The sequence below is a fragment of the Erigeron canadensis genome, chromosome 8 (assembly GCF_010389155.1).
Source record: "Erigeron canadensis isolate Cc75 chromosome 8, C_canadensis_v1, whole genome shotgun sequence".
In the NCBI taxonomy this organism is placed as follows: domain Eukaryota; kingdom Viridiplantae; phylum Streptophyta; class Magnoliopsida; order Asterales; family Asteraceae; genus Erigeron; species Erigeron canadensis.
Window position 1 is genome coordinate 856,294 of NC_057768.1, and position 26,872 is coordinate 883,165.

The 26,872-nt window shown below is 30.0% G+C and overlaps 2 protein-coding genes across 2 annotated transcripts; both read right to left on the reverse strand.

The window, feature by feature from the left end:
* Nucleotides 1–629: 629 nt before the first annotated feature.
* On the reverse strand, nt 630–1,861 carry LOC122579753 (thioredoxin H-type-like). Its single transcript, XM_043751982.1, has 2 exons — nt 1,562–1,861; nt 630–923 (listed from the first exon to the last, which is right to left on the reverse strand). The coding sequence occupies exons 1-2, from the start codon at nt 1,814–1,816 to the stop codon at nt 771–773; spliced, it is 408 nt and encodes a 135-aa protein (XP_043607917.1). The 5' UTR covers nt 1,817–1,861; the 3' UTR covers nt 630–770.
* A 17,707-nt stretch (nt 1,862–19,568) lies between these two features.
* Nucleotides 19,569–26,552, reverse strand: LOC122579444 (thioredoxin-2-like). The gene is made up of 2 exons (XM_043751624.1): nt 26,192–26,552; nt 19,569–19,846 (listed from the first exon to the last, which is right to left on the reverse strand). The coding sequence occupies exons 1-2, from the start codon at nt 26,429–26,431 to the stop codon at nt 19,685–19,687; spliced, it is 402 nt and encodes a 133-aa protein (XP_043607559.1). The 5' UTR covers nt 26,432–26,552; the 3' UTR covers nt 19,569–19,684.
* Between the last annotated feature and the right edge of the window lie 320 nt (nt 26,553–26,872).

Consider the following 26,872-nt stretch of genomic DNA (forward strand, 5'->3'; position numbering starts at 1 on the left):
TATAAATGTAGATAACTCTTCTATCCCCGGTGACCCTCTTCTCTCGGCGACCCTAGACCAACAGTCCAACACCAACCATTATTCATCATCTTCATTGTGTTGGTAAGATCATATGAATAACTTTGGATGTTTTGTTAAGGTGTGCTTGCATGTTTTATTAAGGGGTGTTTGGATGTGCTTTTAGAATGTGAAGTTATGCTTTCATATACATCCCATATATAAATGATTATAGCTTATCAATAGAAAAAACAGTCGGCTCCTAAACTAATTTGGGATTGTTCATCAACCATTAACTAATATTCTTTTTTTTAAAACTAATTTTAGAAAAAACCAAGGATATGGTGGAATTTAAATGAATTGAATTGATAACAATAATAAAATAAGACATTTTCCTGATACCATCATACGAGAAGAAAAATATCTCTAAAAAAAACCCTTACGCGTGTCCCTTCCCTTCCCTTCTCTGAAGTTGCTCACATAGTATACCAAAAAAACACACATGCGTTATTAAATTTAATAATCGATCAACATAATTGCGTTCACTTTAAAACAACAACGGCGGTTTGCACTTTGTACCGGACTAAGAAACACTAGTTGAATCATACATTCATGTAATAACACGGTACCGCTACTTAACCAGTATTTTATTCTTATGCCCTGTCGCATCGTGCGGGTACAAAACTAGTTAATACATATACCAACAATTCCGATTCTATATATGGAACTTAACATGAGGATTATTAAAGAACAAATAAAATGAAAACATAAAATCATATAGTGACGGAAGGGTAATCCTCCACCACTTTCTTGATGGTGTCTTTTATGACGTCAATCTTGGCACCAACAATTCTTTTCACTTCTTTTCCTTGATATAGCACTACAAGGGTTGGCATTGCCTCTACTTTGAAATGGTTTGCCAGACTCTACACCAATAATTTAATCCGTTTGTGACAATATGAATGACTAGATTAAGTAACTAATACTTATTTTTGGGTTGTCATATTAAAATTCAAAATGTAAAACAGTCGGCTCCTAAACTAATTTGGGATTGCTCATCAACCATTAACTAATATACATTTTTTTCAAAACTAATTTTAGAAAAAACCAAGGATATGGTGGAATTTAAATGAATTGAATTGATAACAATAATAAAATAAGACATTTTTTTTAATGATTTGATAACAACACTTTTTTTTCTTATGTTTAAAAAAAAAAAAAAGACATTTTATATATGAGTTTATCGGGTATTTAAATCAAATAACTAAAAATTTTAATTATTTATAGTATGTATATAAAGAATAAGATTTATTAAAACTAGATGTATACAACTCCATGTAAAAGTTTTTATAACATATTAGCATATAGTTTAACAATTTATCTAATTTTGTAAAATTATATGATATCGTAATTCTTCATTTGTATAGAAAAGTTGTGTAATCGTAACAATAATATAACAAAAAACAGTTAGGTTCAACATATGATGATCATGAGCACGTAGACATATATAGGTTCATTGACATAAAAATCGTAAATGATAAATATGTACAACGATCTATCATACCTTTAACGTATCGACATCAATCTTAATGAAGCTAATGTGTGTATATTCGGAAGCAAGGTTATCGAGTTCAGGTTCTAAACCTCTGGAGGGGGCACACCATGATGCACAAAAAACTACCACCGACAACCGATGTGAGGCTTCTATCGACTCGCTGTTCCGAAAAACCTTCCAATCATAATTTTGAGAGATTTCGGTGACTCGTGATTTCTCTAATTTGTTTGGTGGTATCTTTGTAGAAGATAAAATGGAACCCATAGTAGTGTGCTAGCTAGTCGAATACTACACTACAAAAGCAAATGCACACGATTAATCAAATATATTCTAACATTGTTAGGAATCAAATATATTCTAACATTGTTAGGAATCAAATAATGTTTATATATGTGGTTCATAAAAGATATTTTTTTGGAATTAGATGCTTTACTCATGTCTAAAGCTGTAAATGATAATCGTCCAATAAGTAATGAGACGAGAATCCTCTAAACAACTTACAATATCTATCAAAACTATTGATACCAATTTCATTTCCTTTAGAAAAACCATTATTTTTATTCTTTAAGAACATTTTGTTCATATATAACATCAACATGATAGGTGTTGGATATATCTTCATCCTAAATCCACCAATATATATATTGTACTAAAATAGTATTTTAATGTTTTAATCGACAAATCAAGCAATATTGAGGCGAAACGTGTCTCTTTTAACCTATATTAAGGGAATGAATTGTACCCTCTCCTTTAATATGTTGTCAAGTGGCATATATTGCCAAATGGCTCAATTAGATGACGCCATGTAGATAGTTTGGATCGCCTGCGCGACGAGTTAGTGAGTTTCTATTTGTTTATATTACAACCCGTATCATATTTGGATTTTGTTACATCGTATCCCATTTGAGTTTTCTATTACGGGTTACTTCTTGGGATTTTTCACACGGTTCATCAAACTTTCGTACCACTATTCGCATTTTGCTACATGAATATATTGAGGATTTTGCGACATCGTTTGAGTTTTTCTACATCGCATTTTATTCGGGTCTTCTACCATGGGTTCTTTTTTGTTTCTTTTACATACATTTTTTTGTGGTCATTCAACCTTTTTGTAACCACACCTCGTATCAATATTTGAATTTTGTCAAATCGGATTCCGCTTTAATTCTAAAATATGTTGAATTTTTTGTCACATTACATTTCATTCGGATTTTCTAATACGAGTTATTTCTTGGGTTCTTGCACTCTTTTAAACAAATATATCTCCAATAAGATAATTGAGGCCCTACAACGAGGAGCCTTAATTTCACTAGTTAATGAATAAATAATTTATTTTGAATATTATACTTAATTAAAACTATTTATATTTACTTAGTATAAAATAATATATAATAATTAAATATTTGTTATGATATTGTTACTATATTTACCTAGGGATGACAAAAATACCCGTACCCGATGGGGAACCCCATACCCGCACCCGATTTGACCGGGGAATCCCCGAGTTGACCGGGATGGGGACGGGTATGGGAATGTAAATCTAATCCTCTATGGAATTGGGGACGGGGATGGGAAACCGTAAATCCCCGATCTCCATATCCGAACCTGAAAATACTATATATATATTTATTAGAATCAATTTAAGTCCTTATCTATATTCTAAAATCAATTTTAAGTTTAGAGCTTTTATTTAGTACTTTTTATGTGTTATACTTTATTAATCATTTACTTAACATATACATTAGTTTATACATAGAAAGAAAATGTCGAAATACACATTAACCTACGTATTTTTTATCAAGATAATTCATGTTCATTCAAAAAAGGTATCCCCGATACCCGATAAGATCCCGATACCCTATGGGGACGGGTATGGGGATGTAATTTAATTCCTCGACGGGGATGAACGGGGATGGGCATTACAAGTGAAAATCGGGTACGGGGATGGGGATTAAGATCCCCGACAATCCCCACCCCATTGCCATCCCTATATTTACCAATATATAAATAAATAAATAAATCATTTCTTTTAAATATTATGCTTGATTAAAACCATTAGTATTTACTTAGTATAAAATAATATATAGGGTTTGATATGTCGTATTTTATAGTATTTGTTAGTGTTCCAAGAAGATAACGGGTACTTGAACGCAATTCTGGAGAAAACGACATTTTTAAGATGAAATAAGTGCTAACGGATGATTTTTGAGGCATTTGGATGAAGATTACAGCTAGTCAACAAAAGTCAACCGAAAAAGGCTCAAGTTGCGTCGCAACTAAGCATTGTGCCGCAATGAAAATCCAGAGAGTTAAGTTGCGCCGCAACGCCTTCAGTTTCCATCCAGTCTCGAGTCAATGAAAGTCAACGGTCAACTCAAGTCAAAGTGAGTTGCGCCGCAACAACTCCATTGCGCCGCAACTAGTGCCAAATCTGGAGGATTATTTGGGGAACCTATATAATCTTGCAAAAACATTCTTTTAACCTACTTTGACACTCCCAGCCGTTTTTGGAGCTCTTTGAAGCAGTTTTTCAACAGATTTATCATCTTTGAAGATCTTCATTACGATTGAACGATTTCCGTTATTTTGCATTCGGTAACGATGAATTCTATTATTTTGATATGTTATTCTTATTTCAATATTAGTAGTTAATCACTTTATCATCCATCTTGATAAAGTGAGACATTATTTAAGGATTGCACTATTTTATTAATTCAAAGTTGATTTCAATTATCTTTGTGTCGAGATCTTGATGATTTGATTCTTTATTAATTATTATTGTGATATTGGTGATATATATATGTTCTTCGTTAGTGGTACTAGTTGAATATATATGTGATTTCAATTAATTATCTTTAATCAATTGTCACTAGTTCATGCTATGATAGTGAATGCTATTTTAATAAAAAGAATCATTTTGTCAACGTGTTGATTAACAGTTGGTGGTACCACGTTGTTTTCACATAGATACAATTGTTAATTCGATAATCAAATAAACTACTTGGTTAGAGAAATTGTTTTAAGCATTGGTGGTACCGGCTTTTGCAAAGGAACTGATTAATTAGGTGATTGAAATTATTTTACAAACGTTGGAGGTACCAGTTTGTGTCTTTATTTTGTCACGATTATCATTGTCAACTTAATTGGATTTGAACTTCATTTATGTGCAATCTGAACATGTGGTTGAGCGGATTCAAGATAAATGCCTTTTAAATTATTGTTTTCAAACAAAAACTCTCTTTCCGATTAATTCTTAGAGAACACTGTTATGCCTAAGATTTTCACCTCCAAGATCTTCAGGTTCCAAGATCTTGGGGCTCTAAGATATCTGACCGTTATTACTTTGACTTAGTAGTACAAGAATAAGTAAAACGGAAGACTTGCCCCCAAAGTCGGAATTTATGGTTGAAATCGTGTAGAAATGACTCCACAACGTCCATTTACCAAGTAATCAAGTCAAAGAAAAGAATCTGCTCAGGATCCCAGATTTTCAGGATAGTCAACTCCAAGATCCCAGATTTTTCGGATAGTTAGTTAGCTCCTAGCTCTATATAAACAAAGGGGCTGATCGATCATAGGCAATCAATTTTTCTCATTGTCACTTCTGCTCATAAACACTTGTAAACACACACAGCTTTCGTTACTTTTATTTTTCACACTTAGAAAGATCGATCAACCTGCTTCATCATTGTAATCATTTTAAACTTAATTAATAAGAGAACAAAGGCAGGGACGATTGCTTCCTCTCGGGGTTTTTATGCCGAAAATCCAGAAGGATTAAGGGCTTTTCCTCGTCAACAAATCACGGTGTTCTAACTCCTTTTATGCATTATACTTTAAATATATTTTATATAACGTTTTACTTACGATTATCGCTAATATCTTACCATTTTGCGTACTTCTGGTCAAATTTTACAAAGTAATCTTTTTATTTACGTTCAATTATTTTGATTAATCATAATTTATGCTTTTATACTGTTTCTTAACGAATTCTTAAGAATTATCACGTTTTAACGTTTTTTATTCAAGATCTTGGCACTTTAAAGGTTCATTTATTAGATTTTACAAGTAGATCTTTACTTTTACAGTCCTATCTTGATAACAACATTCTTTTAAGCATTATTTTACGTGATTATTCAATATCTAACAAATACGTTATATTTTCGAAATTATTTTGACACCTCAGTGTACTGACCTTTTAAGATCTTTAAGCACACAACCTCACGAACGAAAGTTTGGTTACATAATTAATCTAGGTCTTCGACGTAGATTATCTTAGGTAATTTTTGATCAAAACAAACACTAACTGAATTTACTAACTTTTGCAACGTGACAATTCGGTCACAACCCACCCCCCCCCCCCGAATTACTACTTGAACTGCTTGATTTTAACAATTACTTTACTTTAGTCCTTGTGATCGACCTCGGATTTACCAAGCTAACTATATTGCATACGAACGGGTTCACTGCCTGTGAGTGTGTTGTAGTCAGTCGCTAAGTGATTCGTGTTTATAAATTTTAAGACTCGATTTCACACATCAGGGTTAAATGCAAATTTTGTCCCTGTGTTTATTTGAAAAATGGGTCTTTCATCCCTCTGTTAGTTTTTTATTTTTTTTCATCCCGATGGTGCGACTTCGTCCCTGTCTCTGTTAACTCCCCTCCATGTGCAAATCACGTGAGGGGAATTTCGCCCTTTTACTTTCTTTCTTCCCAATAACCCATAATCCATTTCATACATATACATACTAGTGTTCAGGTTCGTCCAATGGACGGGTAGTCTCAAAATATATTAATCAAAGCTAAAAAATTGGAATTCAAATATATTAAATAGATATACCGAAATTAACTTGGAAATTTGTTAGCTAAATAGCCACTCCATCGATCAAAATACTCCTAAAATTTTTCACCCATTCACCATTGACCGAGCCATGTATGATAGTGCCCCACAAATAGCAAAAAAAAACATGGAAAAACTGGTAAATTCTCTTATTGTGTTTCTATGTATTTAATCCAATTTTAAAAATAAACCCCAAACAAATTAACCATAAGAATCGAATAAATATCTTTACATACAGATTCAGAAAAATTATTCAGGATAAAAAAGAAACTCAACCAAGGACATTCCAAACATGGATTAAATGATTTTATCGGCTAATGCAAGAAAGATAGAGAAACAAATTCTTGATAAAAAAAAATCGAGTCAAAAATCTTGCAAAGCCATCTCCTATTTTGTTAAATCCTAAACATAACGTGGTTCAAAGGGTTTTATCTAAAAGTATTACTGTATTTAAAATTGATATCATGTTTTTCATAAGATCCGAAGTATATCTGTCATACACAAACTAAAATGATGAATTGTTCCGCCATGCTAAATAATCATACTAAAACATTCAACACCATCTCAATATGTAGCATATTCCCCTGATAGAATGTAGATGCAGATTCGTTGTGACAATCGCAACATAGATTTGATTATCGTTTATGTTTTACGAACTATGTTTGTAATCATTGAAATAAGAACTTGTGTTGATATTTAATGATTACAGTTGAACTTCAATATTATCTCTGTTTGTGTTTGTGTGTTATATATTGTTTTGCAGGTACAAGAACATAGAATCAAGGTTTATAAGTGTCATAGAATACTTAAACGATGATTGGATGTTATGTACGAGCCAAAAGAAGCTAAACAAAGAGCCAAAGGGTCGTCCCTCGTGCTGACGTCATCAGTATGAAGGAACAACCTCGTGCTAACGTCAGCACGAGGCAAGTCGATTGGCTTATTGTTTCGGGCCTAATCTTCGATTAAGGCCTAAGCCCACACGATCCAATACTTAACTAGTATAAATACAAGACCTAATCTACGGAATTAGGTTAATCGTTTCTAATCTTTTTAGATCTTAGTGATTATACACGAATCAAGGTTATTTGTTCCTTCGTGTGACCTCCTACACGAACCACAAGCCTTGTGCATCTCCTTGGGTTGGTTAATTGCTTATTAATCAGCAAAAGGCAATAGCAATCTAGTTATCTCAAGAGGATTCCGCACTCTTGACATAACGAATCACATCTTATTACGATCCACACAACAATAGGGCACCTTACATAGAATAACAACGGCTAAAAAATTACACCACTAATGAGCTAGTTTCAAAACAGATTCAAAATAATCATAGTCAATATATTAAAGTAATCATAATCTTACTCATAGCAAGATTCGACTTTTTATCTAAAAGCTTATAGAAAGATATAATCTATATCTTATGTATACACCATTAATGAGCTACTTTCAAAACGATATCAAAATAATCAAAATCAATATATTAAAGTAATCAGAACCCTACTCATAGCAAATTTAGACTTTATATCTAAAAGGTTAAAGAAAGATATAACCGTTAATCCTAAGAGTTAATATAGGTTACAAATACAAAATTTAATATATAATATTTAGATTAGTTAAGTCATATATCACAAATTAATCAATACGAAATCTAAAGAAGAAACATACGAAAATTAACTCCATTTAAATATTGATTCCAGTTTACCCTTTTTTATCAACTTTAGTTAAATAAAAAATTTACAGTTTTTTATTTTCTAAAAGTGTAAAGTATATAATTTGAAAAATAGATACCAATTCATCAGCAAAGACCATCTCAAACGTTTTGATTTTTTTCGGTTTGTTCCACTCCGAAAGAGTCCATACATGCACAACACGGAGTCGTAGATGATGGTTAACATGTGTTTTAAGATATTCAAGATGAACTAATGTGGTCATATTTTTTGTTGTTGAAGAAAAAAACCATAACGAACCTATAATGGACAACAAACTAAATAAAAAGAAATAATAATAATAACAATAACATAAGAATTCAATGTTAAAAAATAATAATAATGATTAATTATATGCAAAGTAAATTAAAAAAAAAACCCTTTTGTAGTTGATCGTAGCTTCTTTTTTTGTTGTCGTACGTGAGTTATATTATAGATTACCAATAAAACCGAAAAGTGTAAATTAATTATTTTTAAATTGGGTGAAATTATAAATTGGTGATGGAAAACCAGAAAGTGTAAATTAATTATTTTTAAGTGTAAATTGGTGATAGAAAACCAAAAAGTATAATTAATTATTTTTAAATTGGGTTAAAGTGTAAATTGGTGATAGAAAATCATAAAATGTAAGTTAATTATTTTTAAATTGGGTTAAAAAGTGTAAATTGATGATGAGAAATCAAAAAGTTAAAATTAAATTGTTTTGGATTGGGTTAAAGTGTAGATTGGTGATGGAAAACCAAAAAGTATTTTTAAGTGTAAATTGATGATGGAAAACCAAAAAGTGTAATTAAATATTTTTAAATTGGTTTAAAGTGTAAATTGGTGATGGAAAATCAAAAAATATAAGTTAATTAAATTGGGTTAAAAGGTGTAAATTGGTGATGGGAAATCAAAAGTGTAAATTAATTGTTTTAGATTGAGTTAAAGTGTAAATTAGTGATGGAAAACCAATAAGTGTAAATTAATTTAAATTAATATTTAAAAAATTAGAGGATTAATAAGGATTGAGGGTTAAGCTAAAGGAAAACCAATAAGCATAAATTACTTTAGATTAATTTTCCATACTCAAATACATCAAATCAAAACAAAATTCTAGATACACCTTTTCCAGATTTCATTTTCACAAACTAACAATATCATTATAAACTTTTGCTTCTCCCATCTTTTCCCACTTTTTCAAAGATCTAAAGCAAACACAAACACACAATATATATATATATATATATATATATATAATCAGATCTCATTTCCCATTAAAAATCCCCTTTAATTTTTGCGGTTGGTGTTCCTAATATTTCCCTTCTATACAAAACCCAAATTTTTTTTCTAATTTTGACTAGTATTTTGCTTTTTGATTATATTTAGCATTGGAGTTATGATTTTTTTTTTAATTTATTGATTTTATTGGGAGATTAATAATGAAAAAGCTGAATAATATCTTGATTATGTACTTATATTTGGTGAAAATGAAATCTGAAAAATTAAACTTTTGCTTTTAGATCCATTCAATGTATGGATCTTGGCAAAGAATTTTTGGGTTATGTTTGAAAAGTGACAAAGAACAGGGATGAAGGTGAAAAAATGACAGAAATGTCCTCATGTTGGGAGATTTAACAACAGGGATGAATGACTTTTAACGAAAGTTAGACCACAGGGATGAAAAAAACTCAAAAACTAACGGATGCATGAAAAGCCGTTTTTCGAATAACCACAGGGACGAAATTTGCATTTAACCGCAATATATAATAATTAAATATTTATTATTATATTGTTACTATATTTACCAATATATAGTTTAACTTTTGGAAATCAACAATATCATTTAATAATTATCATATTAGTAAATAAATCATCATATTTAGAATTATCAATTGAAACATATATACAAACAAGATATCATATTTTAAATCAAAAAATTTCAATTTACAACATATACAAACATTTATAATAATATATTCTATACTTTAATTTAGCTTAGCTAATAATAATAGTATGTTAACTTATGACCGGATATAAAAAAATGTGAACGAAAAGAAAAAGTTATTTAGATAATTGCAATTCGTACATCATACGAGTATTAAGACTATGATATTATTGATGAAGAATATATATTTATCTATTAAAACATAATTGAAACATACTTTGATCGAGAAATGTCAATTTATTTGACCGAAACGTGTCTTCTAAATTCTTATTCTAAGGATTTTATTTTAGATATTACTCTTTTCGTCCCATTTAAAGTGTCATATTTTAAATATTCAAAGTTTTTGCTTATTAATTAAATATAATATTTTTTGTGTTATACAATACTTAATGAAAATCTACCTAATGAAAATATATATAAAATTCAATAAATTTATATAATTTTCATCAGATACTATATAATAATAACTAGAACAATAAATTTGTGTTATACAATATTATTTAAGGTCAAAGTTGAAAAATAAAGACTTTAAAAATTCAAAACATGACACTTCTAGTGGGACGGAACGAGTATAAATTATAAAAGTTTTGAATTAATCAACTGACGTATTATAACAGAATTGTCATTATTTGAACGACATTGTACGCATTTTTTGGATGACATTTGTCATTTTAGTCTTATAATAATAACTAGAACAATGAATTAACGAAAGTGCAAGTATCCCAATAAATTAACAAAAGTGAAAGTATGTTTAAAGTACTTGAAACATGTTCAAGTTCGTCTATAAAGATAGAGTAAATTAATAAAAGTGTAAATATCCAATGTTTATTAGAAAGACGTAACATGAAACGTCGCAAAACCAGATATAAGATTGGTAGAAAAACAATGAACGGAAAGTATAAGCCCTGTAGTATACAAAGATGAAGTTTAGTATAAATCGAGTATCGTAATAAGATAACCTTTTAACACTTATATATATATATAAGTATTATATATATATATATATATATATATTATAACACATTGAGGCTATCAATACTCGATCTAATCCAAAACTAACGCGAAAAAAACCGGGTTAGACTTGCATATTTTTGACTCTCTAACCCACCAAGTTGATTATTTCATGTCGGGTTGACCTTTCAAATTAAGAAATCAACCCGTCAACCAAAAAATATTTTAAACTTATTTAAACTTTTAATATGTCAACCCACTAACCCATAAGACCCAAGAATCCATTACCTGTTTGACCTGAAATCAATCCGCCAACCAACAAACCCACCAAGCCATATGACATGTTGAAACTAAAATTAATCCACCAACCGATTTAACCCGACGCTCGATTATCCTGTGTCGATGGGATGGTTTCGGAATAACCATTTGAGAAAATTAGGTTGAAATTTCTATCCTGATTGTGATATCGGGTGGAGTTCAAGTTAGGTATTTTTAACCCGTCAATTCGAACCAGTTGACCCTGACACGACATCCTATGTATACTATATCCTTTATAAAAAAAGTTTCTAACTTATTTTAAGCTTAATAAAAGTCTTATTGAAATAGAAAAGCTCATTATAACTTAAAAACGTATTTATAAATAACTTAACTAAATATATAATTCTTTATATCTACAGAAATATGTAAATTATGTCATTTTAGATTTTATAAATATATAACTCAGGTAGTCTATAGACAATAACGGTTATGCAAACACCCCCCCCCCCCCCCCCAAATAACTTATCTTCTTACTTTCAATTATGAAAATTAAATAAAAGATGTTTTACAAAAGTAGATGGATTTTATATTATATTATAATAATAATAAAAAATTAAAAATAATAATAACAAAAATAGTAATAATAATAACAACCACAACCTTAACAAAACTAATGCATATTGATCTACTTCCAAAACTAAAACAAAATAATCGTAAAATATTGTACTGTAATCAAGAGCATTTAAAAAAAACCACAAGAAAAATCTGTGATGCACATTGATACATAACCAATATAAATTTTTTTAAAGAAGCAAAAATAAAATTTAACCATTAATTTATAATCTCGACTATTTTATGTGTTGATAGACAACCGACAGTAATTATAATCTCGAGTATTATATATTTGTTGAGTGTGCAGTTAGCTAGTTATGCATTTATGTTCTCAATATTTAAGTTTTATATATTTTGTTAAAATACATCATGATGCATCTAGATTTAATTTATATATCAGCTCTAATGTTCTAATTATGGATTAACTGAAATACATATAAAAAATCGGATTGTGCATTAGACATGCAAGTCATATGAAAGTAATTATCATGTAGTATATAATTACCATGTTCTATCTATTTAATAGCTACTATAATTATGAAAGCATATATCAAATGAAATAAAAGAGTTACCATATTTAAAATAGTCAACTTGACTTTTAGTTAAAAGGGCCTAAATTAATTTGCTTATGAATTTAGATGGTTAAGATTAAAAGTTTCATTTATTTTTTAGATCAATACCCGGTCGGTGATCGGGTTACCAAGTAAATTTAAGAGACTTATATCTAACAATAAAGCTTATTATCACATCGAGCATAATGTTAAAATAAAGTCTTAAACCTTTTATATAACATATATAGAGTCGGTGTAATATATATTATGATTATAATACTCGACCTTACACAAAATTTAACTTGAAACCGATACGAAAAATTGGGTTAGGGTCGTAAGATCTGACTCGGTAATCCACCAATTTGATTTTTTTTTGTCGGGGTCGGTTGATCTTTTAGGTTATTAGGTCAACCCGTTAACCCAAAAATACAAAAAATTATATAATATCTTTTGATAGGTCGACCCACGAATTTGTTTGGTCCGATAACACACGCCCATTTGAATTAAATTCAACCAGTTAACCCGTCAACCATATTATAGAGCTTTTCTTAAAATAAAATTTGGGATAATTTTTCCCGCTTCTTTCTCTCGGTCACTTTTTCTTTATTTTTTAAATTTATAATTTATCTTTTACTCTTTATCTTTTCTTATTAGATATATATAACATACATATAATAAAATTATGTATTGTTTTGATGGAACTTATGGATATATATCATAGATGCATCTTCTTTTATTTTTAATTTTATTATTTAATATTAAAGTTAATGTCTATTTTCATAAAATAAAAGTTTTAGCTATCAGTTATTTAATTATATTTTCTTTCTCTTAAAATAAAACCAATCGTATAATAAATATAGTTCCTTCGTACATCGTACGGGGTTGATAGACATCAAAAGTTAATGTTTAGTTCGTACATAAAATCTGCTTAAATTGAAAGTAATTACCATGTAGTATATAATTATCATGGTTATGGTAAAAATACACAAGTCATTTTAAACGTAATTACTATGTACTTAGTATTAAATAGTTACTATAATTACAAACATATATATTAGATAGTTGACCTTTAGTTTATTAATTAATTAATTACCATATCTGCAATCCTTAAAGGCTCAAATTATTTTGTTTATTAATTTCAATAGTCCAGATCAAAAGTTAAGTTTTTTTTTTTTTCTCTGCTCTACCGGCAATATATATATATATATATAATATTCCTAATTTGAAACTATTAAATAAAAAAAAAGTTGTTATTCTTTTTTAAAATAAAGATAACTTTTTATTTATGATCGATCTAAATCAATGCATTATGTATGGATACATCTGTACATGAGTAATCCATTGTTTGACCTGTTTGCTTAGAATTGTTATTAAAAAAGGTCATGATTCAATATTTTTTATTTTTTATTTTTTTCTTCGCGACTATCTCCCGATAATAATAAAACAACATCTTAAATTCATTTATAAAAAACAATAACCTTTGGATGAAAAGCAAGGTTAAATTCTAGCCAATGGATTATTTTCCTTACATCACCTACTTCTTTTAAATTCATTTCCTAAATTACTAATATATATTAAATACTAAATACATTTCTTTTTAGTGGATCTACATAATTACATATGTGAGTCTCAAATCAAGATGAATGACAAGTAAACCTGGCTGGCAAGCAATTCTGTACTAGGAAGATGACCAGTTCAGAATGCGATCCAGATATGGATATTAACAAAAAAGTAAATAACTGAAAGTAAATAGCAAGAAACTAAAGTGCTGAAACTATATAAATAATGTTTATAATCAAGTATATGACATTGAGACACGATGTACTTTTCAATGTATTTGATTTATTGATATAAACAAATACAAAGGTTGTTGCGGAACAAATATAATCACAAGTGCGAAAATATCTAAACAACCTTGAAATAAAAGTGATCTAAATAACTTGGAAATACTCGTAAAAATTATTTAGAGTATATCTCACAAGTTGTAATGTCAAAAGTTTCAACATTTTGCAAGTTGTGAGAAGCCTTGTATTTATAGACAAAGTCCATGCTGATGTGGACTTAGTCGTACAATACTTGGTTGGGATACATTTTAAGGATTTCAAATTGATTCCTTAAAAGTGTGTGTTAAGGTTTAGTGTGAAAGTCATTTAATGTGACGTTTCACACTTTATTCCCAACCTTTTACTCAATCTATCACTTTACCAGGTGTTATGTAAATAACTGGATAAATAAGATAAAGTAAAAAGGCTTACTCGTAATCAGTGTAAAGTGTTGTAAGTACTTTACACTGAGATGCTTCAGTCTTCTATCAGATAGAATCTTCTCTGGGCTCTGCTTCTGAGATGACTCTCTTTCTTCAGTATTCGATTTCAGAATGAATGCTTTCAGTTTGGGCTGATCTTGATCTGAAGTGAAGCTTCAGTGAACTTATTCAGAATGACTCAAGAATTCTCTACAAGTATCTTCACTGAACTTCAGCTATTTCTGAACAAATCATAGTTTTTCAATTTTCAGCCTGACAACATACCTTATAAATCTTTAACATTGAATTGGTAAGATATTTTATCTTTACTATAATATATAATCTATCCATCGATTTATTAATATAACTAAAGAAAATTTGGATATTTATTTGTTTAAATTTCTTTTCTTTTTGTGTGTGTGCTTAATGTGATTTTTTAGATACAGTTAAAGATTAATATTTTTTTATGTAGATAAGGATGTATAATTTTTTTATTTATGATATTCCTCATATTCTTTTACACATATTTATCTTAATGAAATATTATTACCTTTCCGTTGTAACTCAAAATTTTAGTTTGTAGAGTATGCTTCAGAATTTTACTAACCAGTTTGAATACTTTTATGTTTTTTATTTTTGAAATACTTTTTAATCTGTATAACTTATATATGATTTTAGCTTATGCCTTAATATTTATTTATCTAATCTTAAAATTTGATATAAACATAAATTGATCAATGTGTTTATTCTAATTATTGTTTATATTATAAATTTTCAGAGAGTTACTATAAGTGTGCCCGTGAAATTCATGAGATTTGATTATGTTCTTAGTTGTAGCAATTAACAACATGCAGTGCGGCAGCGATGGTAGCAGTGGTAGTGATTGGTGGCAGTGACGAGTAATGCTATTGATGTAAAGGTAATTGATGTAAAAATGAGGTAGTTTACTTATTTTAGTAGTTGGTGGATAAATGTTGTAAAAATGGTTTTTCTTATGTTTATAGGTTTCTTCCAAAGTATTTGCCTATTGAAATATGATCAGGTGAGCTACTGGTGGCATAATTAAATTATAGCCTATGATTCGTTAGTAATTTTAAATCACTTTTTAAAAATATATTTTCAAAACTAATAATTATGTTATTAAAAGGTTATGGGTTCAATTCTCATAAAAAATAAATTTTCTTATAATATTGGGTTTCCTTCTAATGTGTTTTTCTATTGAAATATGATCGGATGGGCTGCTGGTGGCACATTTAAATTGTAGCCTATGATCCGTTAGTAATTTTAAAAAGCCGTTATAAAGGATATTTTGAAATTTAATAATTAGGTTAGTTTGATAACAATTTTAGCATAAAAACTAAATTTGGCAACCGACAAAGGAATACATAAATCCACATTACCATTTCGTTGGTTGTGTATAACTATTCAAATTACAAGAACTATATTTTTGTCATCTATAATACGCAAATAATCATAGGAAGTTATGTATATAGAATTCTGATTATATATATATATATATATATATAGCTTTTTAGATGATTATAGAATTCATAATAAGATTAAATGCTTAATATTCTATTTATTTAAGCTAATATGGGGTTATTTCACTTTGTAAAAATTATTACCTTTTGGAATAAAAACCAAAGTTCCATCTTTGACAATGATATAACGTAAAATTATTTGATGTAAACAGGTAGTTAGTTAAAAAAAAGTTATGGGTAATTTTACTTACAAATTCTCTTAATAATCCTCTTAATATCACAATTACATGACAAGTGTAACCGTCAATTTGTCTTTTAATCTTATCTATTGATGTTAGCAAATGTCATAATCACACAATTACTAAGACTTTTAATGGGAAATGTTTACCATATTTATTGTTGATGTATTACAACTTCTTTTATTAAACAATGGCTATTTAATTATTTAATATGAATATACTTTTTTTTCTTTATCAAAATCAAAAGTATTTATATTATAAATATTTGAAAAAGTTATGACTTTATAATTAATCACTATATAGCTATTAAAAAAAAGTCAAAAATAACTTTTGTTAAAAATATTTTTTGTAATGAGCTTAATTAAATGTATGTTTATATAGTGTTGTACATTATGGCGTAAAGTGTTAAAGTATGAATAGATATACACTTATCTTTTAATTATACAAGACATAAGATGTTTAAAAAAATTAATTTTCGAAAAGCCATATATCTTAACGTTTTGTTTGTGACTTTTATTAGTTGAAACGACTCGTCAGCTAAGTTTATCTTGATATATTCAATTATCAAATAAATAATTGTATCAAACAAAACAAGTTTTTATAACAAAAATCAATTGTAAACTATATGTCTTAACATCCATCATTACTTTTATTTAATACATATTTTTGATGTGTTCTCCCGCGTAATACGCGGGTTCATAATCTAGTTCAAACATAAAAAAAAGTTTGTTATCAAAATCTAAAAGAGATTTAAAAAGGTTTTTGAAAGGTTTTTGAAATTAATGTCTCTTTTTTTAAATATATGTGGGTGCTTTTCTATGACCTTTTTTTTTTATATTTTAATTGTAAATCTGTACATCTTTAAATATATGTTTGTTTTTTAAGAATGTTTTAAATTTTTATCTTATGTTGTGCCGGTATTTGTTTAATGCATTAGAAGTTTTTGTATTTTATTTTATTAAGGTCTTTATCACTTTATGTTCAACAAAATGTTTTTTATATTTAATATTATGTTTGCATAATTAATACCAGTTGTTTTCTAATCTAATACGGAGTATGAATAATGGGAAGTGATCTTTACACCGATTATTTTACTTTCTATATAGAAATTACATGTGAATTTACTTTTATACCCACATGGCCACATCCCTTCTAAAACTCTTTTTTTTTACTTGAGTTATTTTTTCAAATTTAACTCCCATGTTTGTAGGACACCTTTTGTTCTGTACACTGCCACCAAATAAATACAATCATGGATAAAAAAATCAATAGAGTTTTAATGAAATCAAAAATCAAATCCATCAATTCAATGATAATATTCGACATTGACATACATACAAACAAACCTTTATGAACTTATCTTTGGATTTGATGTTCAATACTCGCACTTTCTTCACGCATACTACAATAATTTTTATTAAAATTTTCAATTCCTCAAATTTATCCCCTTAATCTCATACACATTGATACTTGAGATCCTCCAGGTTAGTTAACGCAATATGAGTATTAACCCAACAAATAAAGAGGTAACACAACTACACAAACATCAATTAAGAAAAAATCATAGCAAGATAATAATAATAAAAAAAATCATCATTTTAGTTACATAGCAACGTGGAGATCAATTGAAATGAAAAATTCCACCTCCATCATCGGTTTCGGCCAACATGAATGATAGAAAACCTCGGCACTAATGTTTTACTAATTATTTTTGGTTTCGGCTTACTGTATTTGCTTTTTTTATTTCACTGATTTTTAATTTTTGATTTTATTTTGTCCATGTTTTTTGTTTACTTGGTGGCCATTTTTCAAACATGGGTTTCAGATGAATAGCATAATAGAGTTTAGAGTAAATTATACTTTTCGTCCCTAAAGTTGACACGTTTTTTACTTTTGATCTCTAAACTTTAAAAATTACAATTTTGACCCTAAAGTTGGCCAATTTTTTCAATAATCGTCCTTTGGCCTTACGGCGTTAAAAATGGCCGTTAACGTACGCACGTGCTAGACACGTGAAGGCACTAATGTCATTTCACCTTACACCGAGGGACGAAAAGTGAAAAAATAGCTACTTGAAGGACGAAAAGTGAAAAAATAGTTACTTGAAGGACGAAAAGTGAAAAAATAGCTACTTGAGGAACGAAAAATGAAAATCATACAAGTAAATTTATTCTTCCATTCTTTCTTTTCCGGTCATCTTTTCCGATGAAATTTCCCGACTAGACATTTACTTTCTCTTTACCCCCAAGCCTCTCCAATCACCACCACCAACAGCCTCGCTACCAGCCACCGCCGTCTGTAACCAGCACCAGCCACCGCCGTTTATAACCATCACGAGCAATTGCCACCCACAGCCATCGCCGCCTATAATTACCACCAGCCACCGCCACTACAATCAACACCAGCCACCACCGCCTACAATCACCACCAGCCACCACCGCTTACAATTACCACCAAACACCGCCATCTACAGTCACCTCCAACCACCGCCGTCTACATTCACCACCAACCAACCGCCGCCACCTAGAATCACCACCATCCATCGTCTTCCTTTCAATTAAAATCAAAATTTAGAAAAGAAAAAAAAAAAGATAACTGACATGTTTGAACTATAATTTGTTTGATTGGTTGTGTTTTGAATGTCATGAATTTGAGTAAATGATTTTGTTTGTGGTATAGATTTGGATTCAAAGTCGGAAAATTCCATTGGTAAAAATGATTGGAGAAGACAATTAGAAAAGAAAGAATGGAAGAATAAGTTTATATGTATGATTTTCATTTTTCGTCCCTCAAGTAGTTATTTTTTCACATTTTGTCCCTCAAGTAACTATTTTTTCACTTTTCGTCCCTCGGTGTAAGGTGAAATGTCATTAATAGCCTCACGTGTCTAGCACGTGCGTACGTTAACGGTAATTTTTTTAACGCCGTAAGGCCAAAGGACGGTTATTGAAAAAATTGGCTAACTTTAGGGTCAAAATTATAATTTTTAAAGTTTAGGGATCAAAAGTGAAAAACGTGTTAACTTTAAGAATAAAAAGTGTAATTTATTCTAGAGTTTATGAGGGATGGGGGTACAAAAATAAATCTATGCCCAATTTTCATAAAAAAAGTAAAAACACACGTGTAAATATCACTTCCCATGAAATAATGTGGAATATTTTGACAAACTTCTTTGGCCGAACTCGAGTAGTGACACACTTTAATACAAGCAATATAATTTGGAATTTTATATCTAAAAATTTAGACCATTAATTCTTTATTCAATACAAACTTTTAGCATGAAGACTTTGAAGAACAAATAGAATGAAAATTGGTAAAATCAGTTAGTGGCAGCAGGTTTTGAAGCTTCCGTCTCCGCCACTTCCTTGATCATATTCTCTATGACGTCAATCTTGTCACTATCAATTATTTTCACTACTTCTCCTTGTTTTAAAACTACAAGAGTAGGCAGTGTATTTACCTGGAATTTCTTTGCCACACCCTACACAATAAAATTTATCAATTTGCGACAAAATGAACGACTAAGTTAATAATCAGAATAGCAATTTAAATTGGGCTTTCAACCGACATGTACGATAACATGCATGGTCACCAACTTGACGGGCTACCAACTGGAAATCATATATTATACTAGTCATAATACTTATTTTAAAAGAAATACCGTTCAAAAAAAATACTAGTCATAATATACCCGCACAAAGTACCGAATTGATTATACATATTGTGCAATTAAATTTTTATATAGAGAAAATAAATCGTAACAACGTTTATTACATACCATAAGAGTATGGATTAGTATCTAATAGTTTTTAACTTTTTTTTTTCGATCAACATATTTAATTTATTTTTGTTATTGGTAAGTGTATGACCCTAAAAAGAGGGGGTGGGGCAGTGGTTCATCATTACGGAATCCTACCCAAATTGTCACATTGTCTCTGTCTAACAAAAATTATTTAACTCAAAACTATCCAATTGTACTCAAATTTTATCCAATTTGATGGCATCACACCATCACCTACTCAATCGTACCCAATTTTTTTCTTATTCATACATATTTAACATACAAATAATATTAAAATAAAACACACATTCCATATATTGAAACCATAACACTACATAATACTTAAAAAACATAATATTTCAAAAATTAACATTACATAATACTATGAAAGAACAAGGTACGAAAAGAAACTTTTCATACTTATATTACTCATTCATAAAAGTAATAATAGTTCAGGGGCTATAATGTATACGGATTATATGGGAAAAAGTTATACTAGGAACCCCAACAATTACAGAAACCTTTAAGAACCATTTTTAAATTAAAATTATTTCCTAATATTATTGCTTACAAATATTCATATTACTATATAACTGCTAATGACTATATACATTTTATCATCACCAATCTCATAAAAACATTAATTTATAAAATACTTACACACATAGGATCGACCTGCATACATCTTATGATATCATTATTCATGCACATGTACTCATAAAATTCATGTCTCCAAAAATTGTATAAGTGATGATAATCCATGTCTATACATAAGTATACAATCCAAAGTTGTACCTAAATAACTCAAAAACAATATAAAAAAAATTACCATGTAAAGAATGATTAAGATTAAACTTGATTTAAAAAGTTCTTAAAAGTTCTTATAAGTTTTAGGGTTTTTAAAATAACTTTTCACTACATACATACATACATACATACATACATACATACATACATACATACATACATACATATATGTATACTAGGTTAGAACCCGTATGCACAACTCGATAATTTAAAAACGATATTTGGTATTTGGTTTGTAACATGACCCTAAAGGAAAACTTATTGTTACCAAACTGAGTAATAGTACCGCCTATAATATTATGTGTGTTACAATACTATCAAGTCGGAAAATTCATTAGTTAGACAATTTGACGGCGTGTAGTTGGGAAAAACATCATTTGTTTTTCATTTTTGTTTTTTAAGAAAACATAAATAACAAAAAACGCGTTTAAATTATAGTTTAAAAAAAATTCCAGAAAACAAAAGACCCTATTTTCTATTTTTCAACGGGAAATAAAAAAAATTATTTATTATTTTTTACTTTTCATTTTTAATTTTCCAAATCTTTTATAAAACTGAATATATATTAACTTTCCCCCTCCCATCACCCATCGTCTCCTCCCTCCCCTCACCCCATGTCAAAAACCTTTTGTTTTTTTTAAAACAAAAAAGTCCTTCCATTTGTTAAAAATTGGGAAATTAAAAATAAAAAACATTTTCCACAACTAAACACAGTTACATGAATTAAATACCGTCACTAAAATTACAAATAGCAGAATTGTGAATTTAATTGGATTTACTTATGTACTATTAATTCTACTTTCACCAATGGAGTGAAATATCAGTGGTACCACCATCATATGACCACATGAGGCCACACTTAAAGATTAGAAGTCACATGTTTAAAACTTGTCAAATGTAAGTAGGAAAACTATATTTTGTGATCCATGTGTGAGGATTGTGACTTACTTGGGTACCAAGAAGCATGGGCGGTACCACATAGGGGGCAATTGCCCCCCTCAAAATTTAGATTTTGTCATGTATTTTCAAATTTTTCATCGATTTTAAAAAATTTCTTATAGGTTTTTAACATTTTGACCCCTTTTATATTTATATTTTACGGATTTTTTAATTTTGCCCCCTCTGAGATTTTTTTTCTAATACCGCCTCTGCCAAGAAGGTACATGGGACCAGAAGATTCTCATCCATCTACTCTTTTTTCTTTTTTAATTCTTCTTAATATTCTACTATCTATCTTTTACGTACCTTTAGTTTTTGAAATTTATTTTACATATATGATCGATGATGGTGAAAAATAGATAGTTTTGATAACAATAAATATAACAAGACTTTGGATATAAGGGTTTATTAGATATTGTTAGGACAAAAAATCGCTTAGATAACTTGTGGACGACAACAAACTTCATTGAAGCCTCGGCAAATCAACAACTAGCATGAATCAAGATCAATGAGTTGAATGGTAAAAGAGGAAGACAAAATCATTAAATGTCAAGTCCTTCATAATGAAATATTGACAACTACTTTCACATCAATATCCAAGCCTCGAAGATGTTGTCATTCTTCGTTGGTATAGACGACAACACTGGGTGAAGACATCCTTCTTGCTGGTGAATAATTACCAACTGTAATTTATATGCATTTTACATATGTCGTATTTGTAAAATAAATCTCGAATCTTAGCAAGTCTAGATTCACTTACTAATTAGTTTAGTGATAAAGTTAAACATTGTATTCAAGTTAGGTTAACATACTTTAAATGTTGTAAATTTCTTCCGCGTATATATATGAAAAAGCGCATTATACCTGTTTAAGCAAGGATTCTCACTTAAGGTCTAGGGGTTAATCTTGTAAGGAAAAAGGGGTTTGAGAGATGTTTTAGACTTGTTAGCGATTCCCAGCTGGTATGAAATCAAGGTGTTGATCTCACGCCACCAAGTGTAGAATGTGTGTGTATTTTTGTGTGCTGTTCATTAGTCCTAGAAGTAAGCCAATGAAGGGGTATTTATAGGGGTTGAGGATAGGTCAGCACGTTGGTCCCCAGCCGTGACGTTCGTCCTGCAGGTGGACGTATGCGTTGGTCCCAAGTTGTGACGTTCGTCTTGCAGGTAGACGTATACATTGGTCCCAAGTTGTGACGTTCGTCTTGCAGAGAGACGTTATTCGGTGTGTCGTTTTATACGTAAGCATTTATCCCTTGCGAGGAAGAGACAAATGTTGTTGCAGGGTTTGTTAGATGTCGCTATAACCGACGTCATGAAGTTCCAACCTAGAGTTTTAGTAGTGGCCACATTTCAAGTAGCGAGCAAGCTGCGGCCAGGAGGAGGAGGGCTACGACCTAGATAGCTGGCCATAGCTATTCCAAGCAACCGACATGGCTGCGACCTGGCAGCGACATGGCTGCGACCTGGCAGCGACCTGGTTGCGACCTGGCAGCGACCTGCACTGGGTTAACTAGCATTAGTGAACTTTGGCTTATTTACTAGCATTAATAGTGTTTAAGCTAGGTACGTCATCAATACCATTGCGTAAGTATTGTTGCATTATACGATTGCTTAACTGTTGTTACGTACTTTGCTTATTGTTTATGTAGTTTCTCTTCCTAATGAGTTTCACAACTAAAGTTACAAAGTTGTGCAAACTTGGACCAAAGGGTATCTATATCAATTTGTTAAAAATCTAATTACTTACGGTTGAAAAAAATGGGATTTATAAAACATAAATTAAAGATGACACTTGTTGCTCAAGTAAACATCACGACATCATGTATCAATCCAAGAGCGTCGTCCTAGTCATAATTAATAATATACTGGTTGAAACACAATAATATTTACCAAAAAGCATGCTAGAAATATACGCTAAGTGAGTATCCGTGCAATGCAGGGAAGTGATGGTGATGGTGGTTGCCGCAGTGTGATGGTGACAATGTCTGGTGATGGTGTATGTTGGTAGTATATGACGAATAGTGTAAGTAATTGATATAAAAGGGTGTAATATAAGTATTTAAGAAAGAAAGATATTATATACAAGCAAAATGAGTATTTCCTATAAAGGAGTATTAGTATTTGCAATCTTGAAAATGTGTAACTTTCAAACAATGATTTGAAATTTTGATAAAGGGAGTAATAGATAAATAGTTTATGGTCTTAAAAAAAAAAACTCAAGAACCCCTCTTCACCCTTGGATAAGAAAAAATGGATGGATTAGATAAAAAACAAAAACCCCTCCCAATACTAGAGGGGTATTTGTGTCACTTTTTTTTATTTTTTCTACTCTTTTACTTTATTAAATTAATATAATTTTATCTAATTCACTAAAAACTTTTATCTCACAAACTGTAAATCGTTAAACGAAAAGAAGAGCATGGGTAGTCTTAGAATTTCGTCCTCTTTCATTAGAGATGCAATTCGACATACTTTTGACGACTTTTTAAGTTTCGTTTCTTTTCATCACGTTCATCTTACACATGTGTAAATTATTATTTTTTTTGATGTTTACATATATGTAGAATCAACCTTTTAGTGTTTTCCACTTGTCCTACACATGTGTAAGATGAATGAACATATGTACACAACAATGAAGGTTTAGGGCTGAGCCCGTCAATCCATGGCGGAGCCATGGCAGCCAAGGGCGAAGCCCTTCAGTCCATGGCGGAGACATAGCGGCTAAGGGCGGAGCCCGTTAGGTAGATCACCCATCACCGGTCACCCCCTACAACCTATCACCCTCTATGACCTATCACCCTATGACCTATCACCCTCAATGACCTATCAGCCCCACTAGCTTTGGTTTATGAATATCCTTAAGGGCGAAGCCCGTTCCGAATCATAATTTTTGTTCAACCTACACATGTGTAGGATGAATTTACACATGTGTAGGATGAACCTTTTAGTGGTTTTTATTTATCTCTACACATGTGTAGGATTTGGATGAACCTACACATGTGTAGGATGAACGGATGGGGGAAAAAAACGAAATTGAAAAAATCTTTAAAAGTATATCGAATTGCATATCTAATGAAAGAGGACGAAATTTCAAGACCACCCTTTTTTCCGTCTAACGATATACGGTTTGTGAGATAAAAGTTTTTTAATGAATTAGATATTTTTATTAATTTAATAAAAAGAGAGAGATGTGGACTTTTTCATAATGACAATCATACCCTTCTTGATTTTGATGAATGGGGGCTGAGATTGGTTCCCACGTTTTTTTTAGTGGTTCTCAAAATAATTCACCCTTATATATATATATATATATATATGGTATAGGGTCAATTAAATACGAGTATAAAAGTATGAGAAATGTTAATAAAGGTTGTAATTGTGTATAAAAATATTGTTCTTTTCATACTAGAGTTCATCTCTAAGTATACAATTATTTTATAAACTCTAAGTACAGCTCCTAAAATATTATTTAACGATAACCTAAAGTATATCAATAAGGTTTAATTTTAAGGTATGAAAATTGTGATAGATCAGTAAATGATTAAATTAATTATTTTTTAGCATATCTTATAGTATAGAATAAGGTAATGATAAAAGGGTACTTTTATTTTCATATGGGCTCATTTTGCTCTCTCGTATAGGGCTTGGGCTTCCAAATGTTGCCGGTTTAAGTTGAGTTCATTTGCCTACTCCTGATTTTGTAAATTTTCAGAAAATGTTAATATTATTAAACCGTCAATAAACTATACTTAGTTACAGAGTTATAGTAACGGTACGTGCATTGTTAGTTTTTTCTTTAAACATACAAAATGCACAATTTTTTGTTGGGTTCTGATAAGAGTTGTTGGTACAAATATTTCGGTGAATTACTCGTATAATTTTCATTTTGTTATGCGAAAATCCAAAGGAATAATTTTAGGGAATTGATAATCGTACCACATATTTTAATAAATCTACCATAATTATGCATTACAGACTTGTACGGTGTGTTATGTCAGTTGTACAATATGGTGTAACAATTAAAAAGTGTGGTACAAATATGTACTCCCATAATTTTAATATATAAAATGTTAATTCTTTTATAAGTGTAATAGGTTATTATTGACGTTTTAGTTCACTTTTTACCATTTTTTAACATTAGTATTACAAAGATACAAGCAGTCAAGTATAAACCCAAATATACAACCATTATAAATAAAATTATATTACGGAGTATAAAAAATACAGGTCCACGGATAGATATAGGATATGATTCTCATGAATATAGTCGTAAATAATACAGTAAATATGTACGTACCGTTAACTTATCGATATCGATCTTAAAGAAGTTAATGTCTGTATATTTGGAAGCAAGGTAATCGAGGCCAGGTTCTAATGGGTTACAACGGGAATACCATGATGCAAAGAAATATATCACCGTCAATCGAGATGGTTTTCTCGACTCCTTTTTTAGATAAACCTTCCAATCAGAGATTTGGGTGACTCGCTTGGTTGGTGCTACTAGTGATTTCATCCAAGAAGATACAATTGATCCCATAGTGTATGTACTTGTCGAACGCTACACAAGACGAAATTAATATATATAAAGAAATATTTAAAGACGGATCGATTGCATTCACACACAATGAGTTTCACGAATTGTTAGCTTTTCTAAGGGCATAATTCATGATGTACGTTAATCTTCAAGAAGAATCAAATATATTCAACATTGCTTGCTTGGAATCAAATAATTTTTATGTATGTGGTTCATAAATGATAGTTTTTTGAAATTGGAATTTGGAATTAGATCCATGCTTTATTAGTGTACATGTGAACGGTGAAGCTGTAACAACCACCTTATGTTTTTCATAGTGTTGCCTTTCACATCCATGGTACGTAATTAATTTGCTTTTCTATTATATTTACTCGAATCCTCCAAAGTTAAAATCCATTTTATTCAATCTAACTCCTATTTACTAAGTTGTCCCTTAGAGCAAAT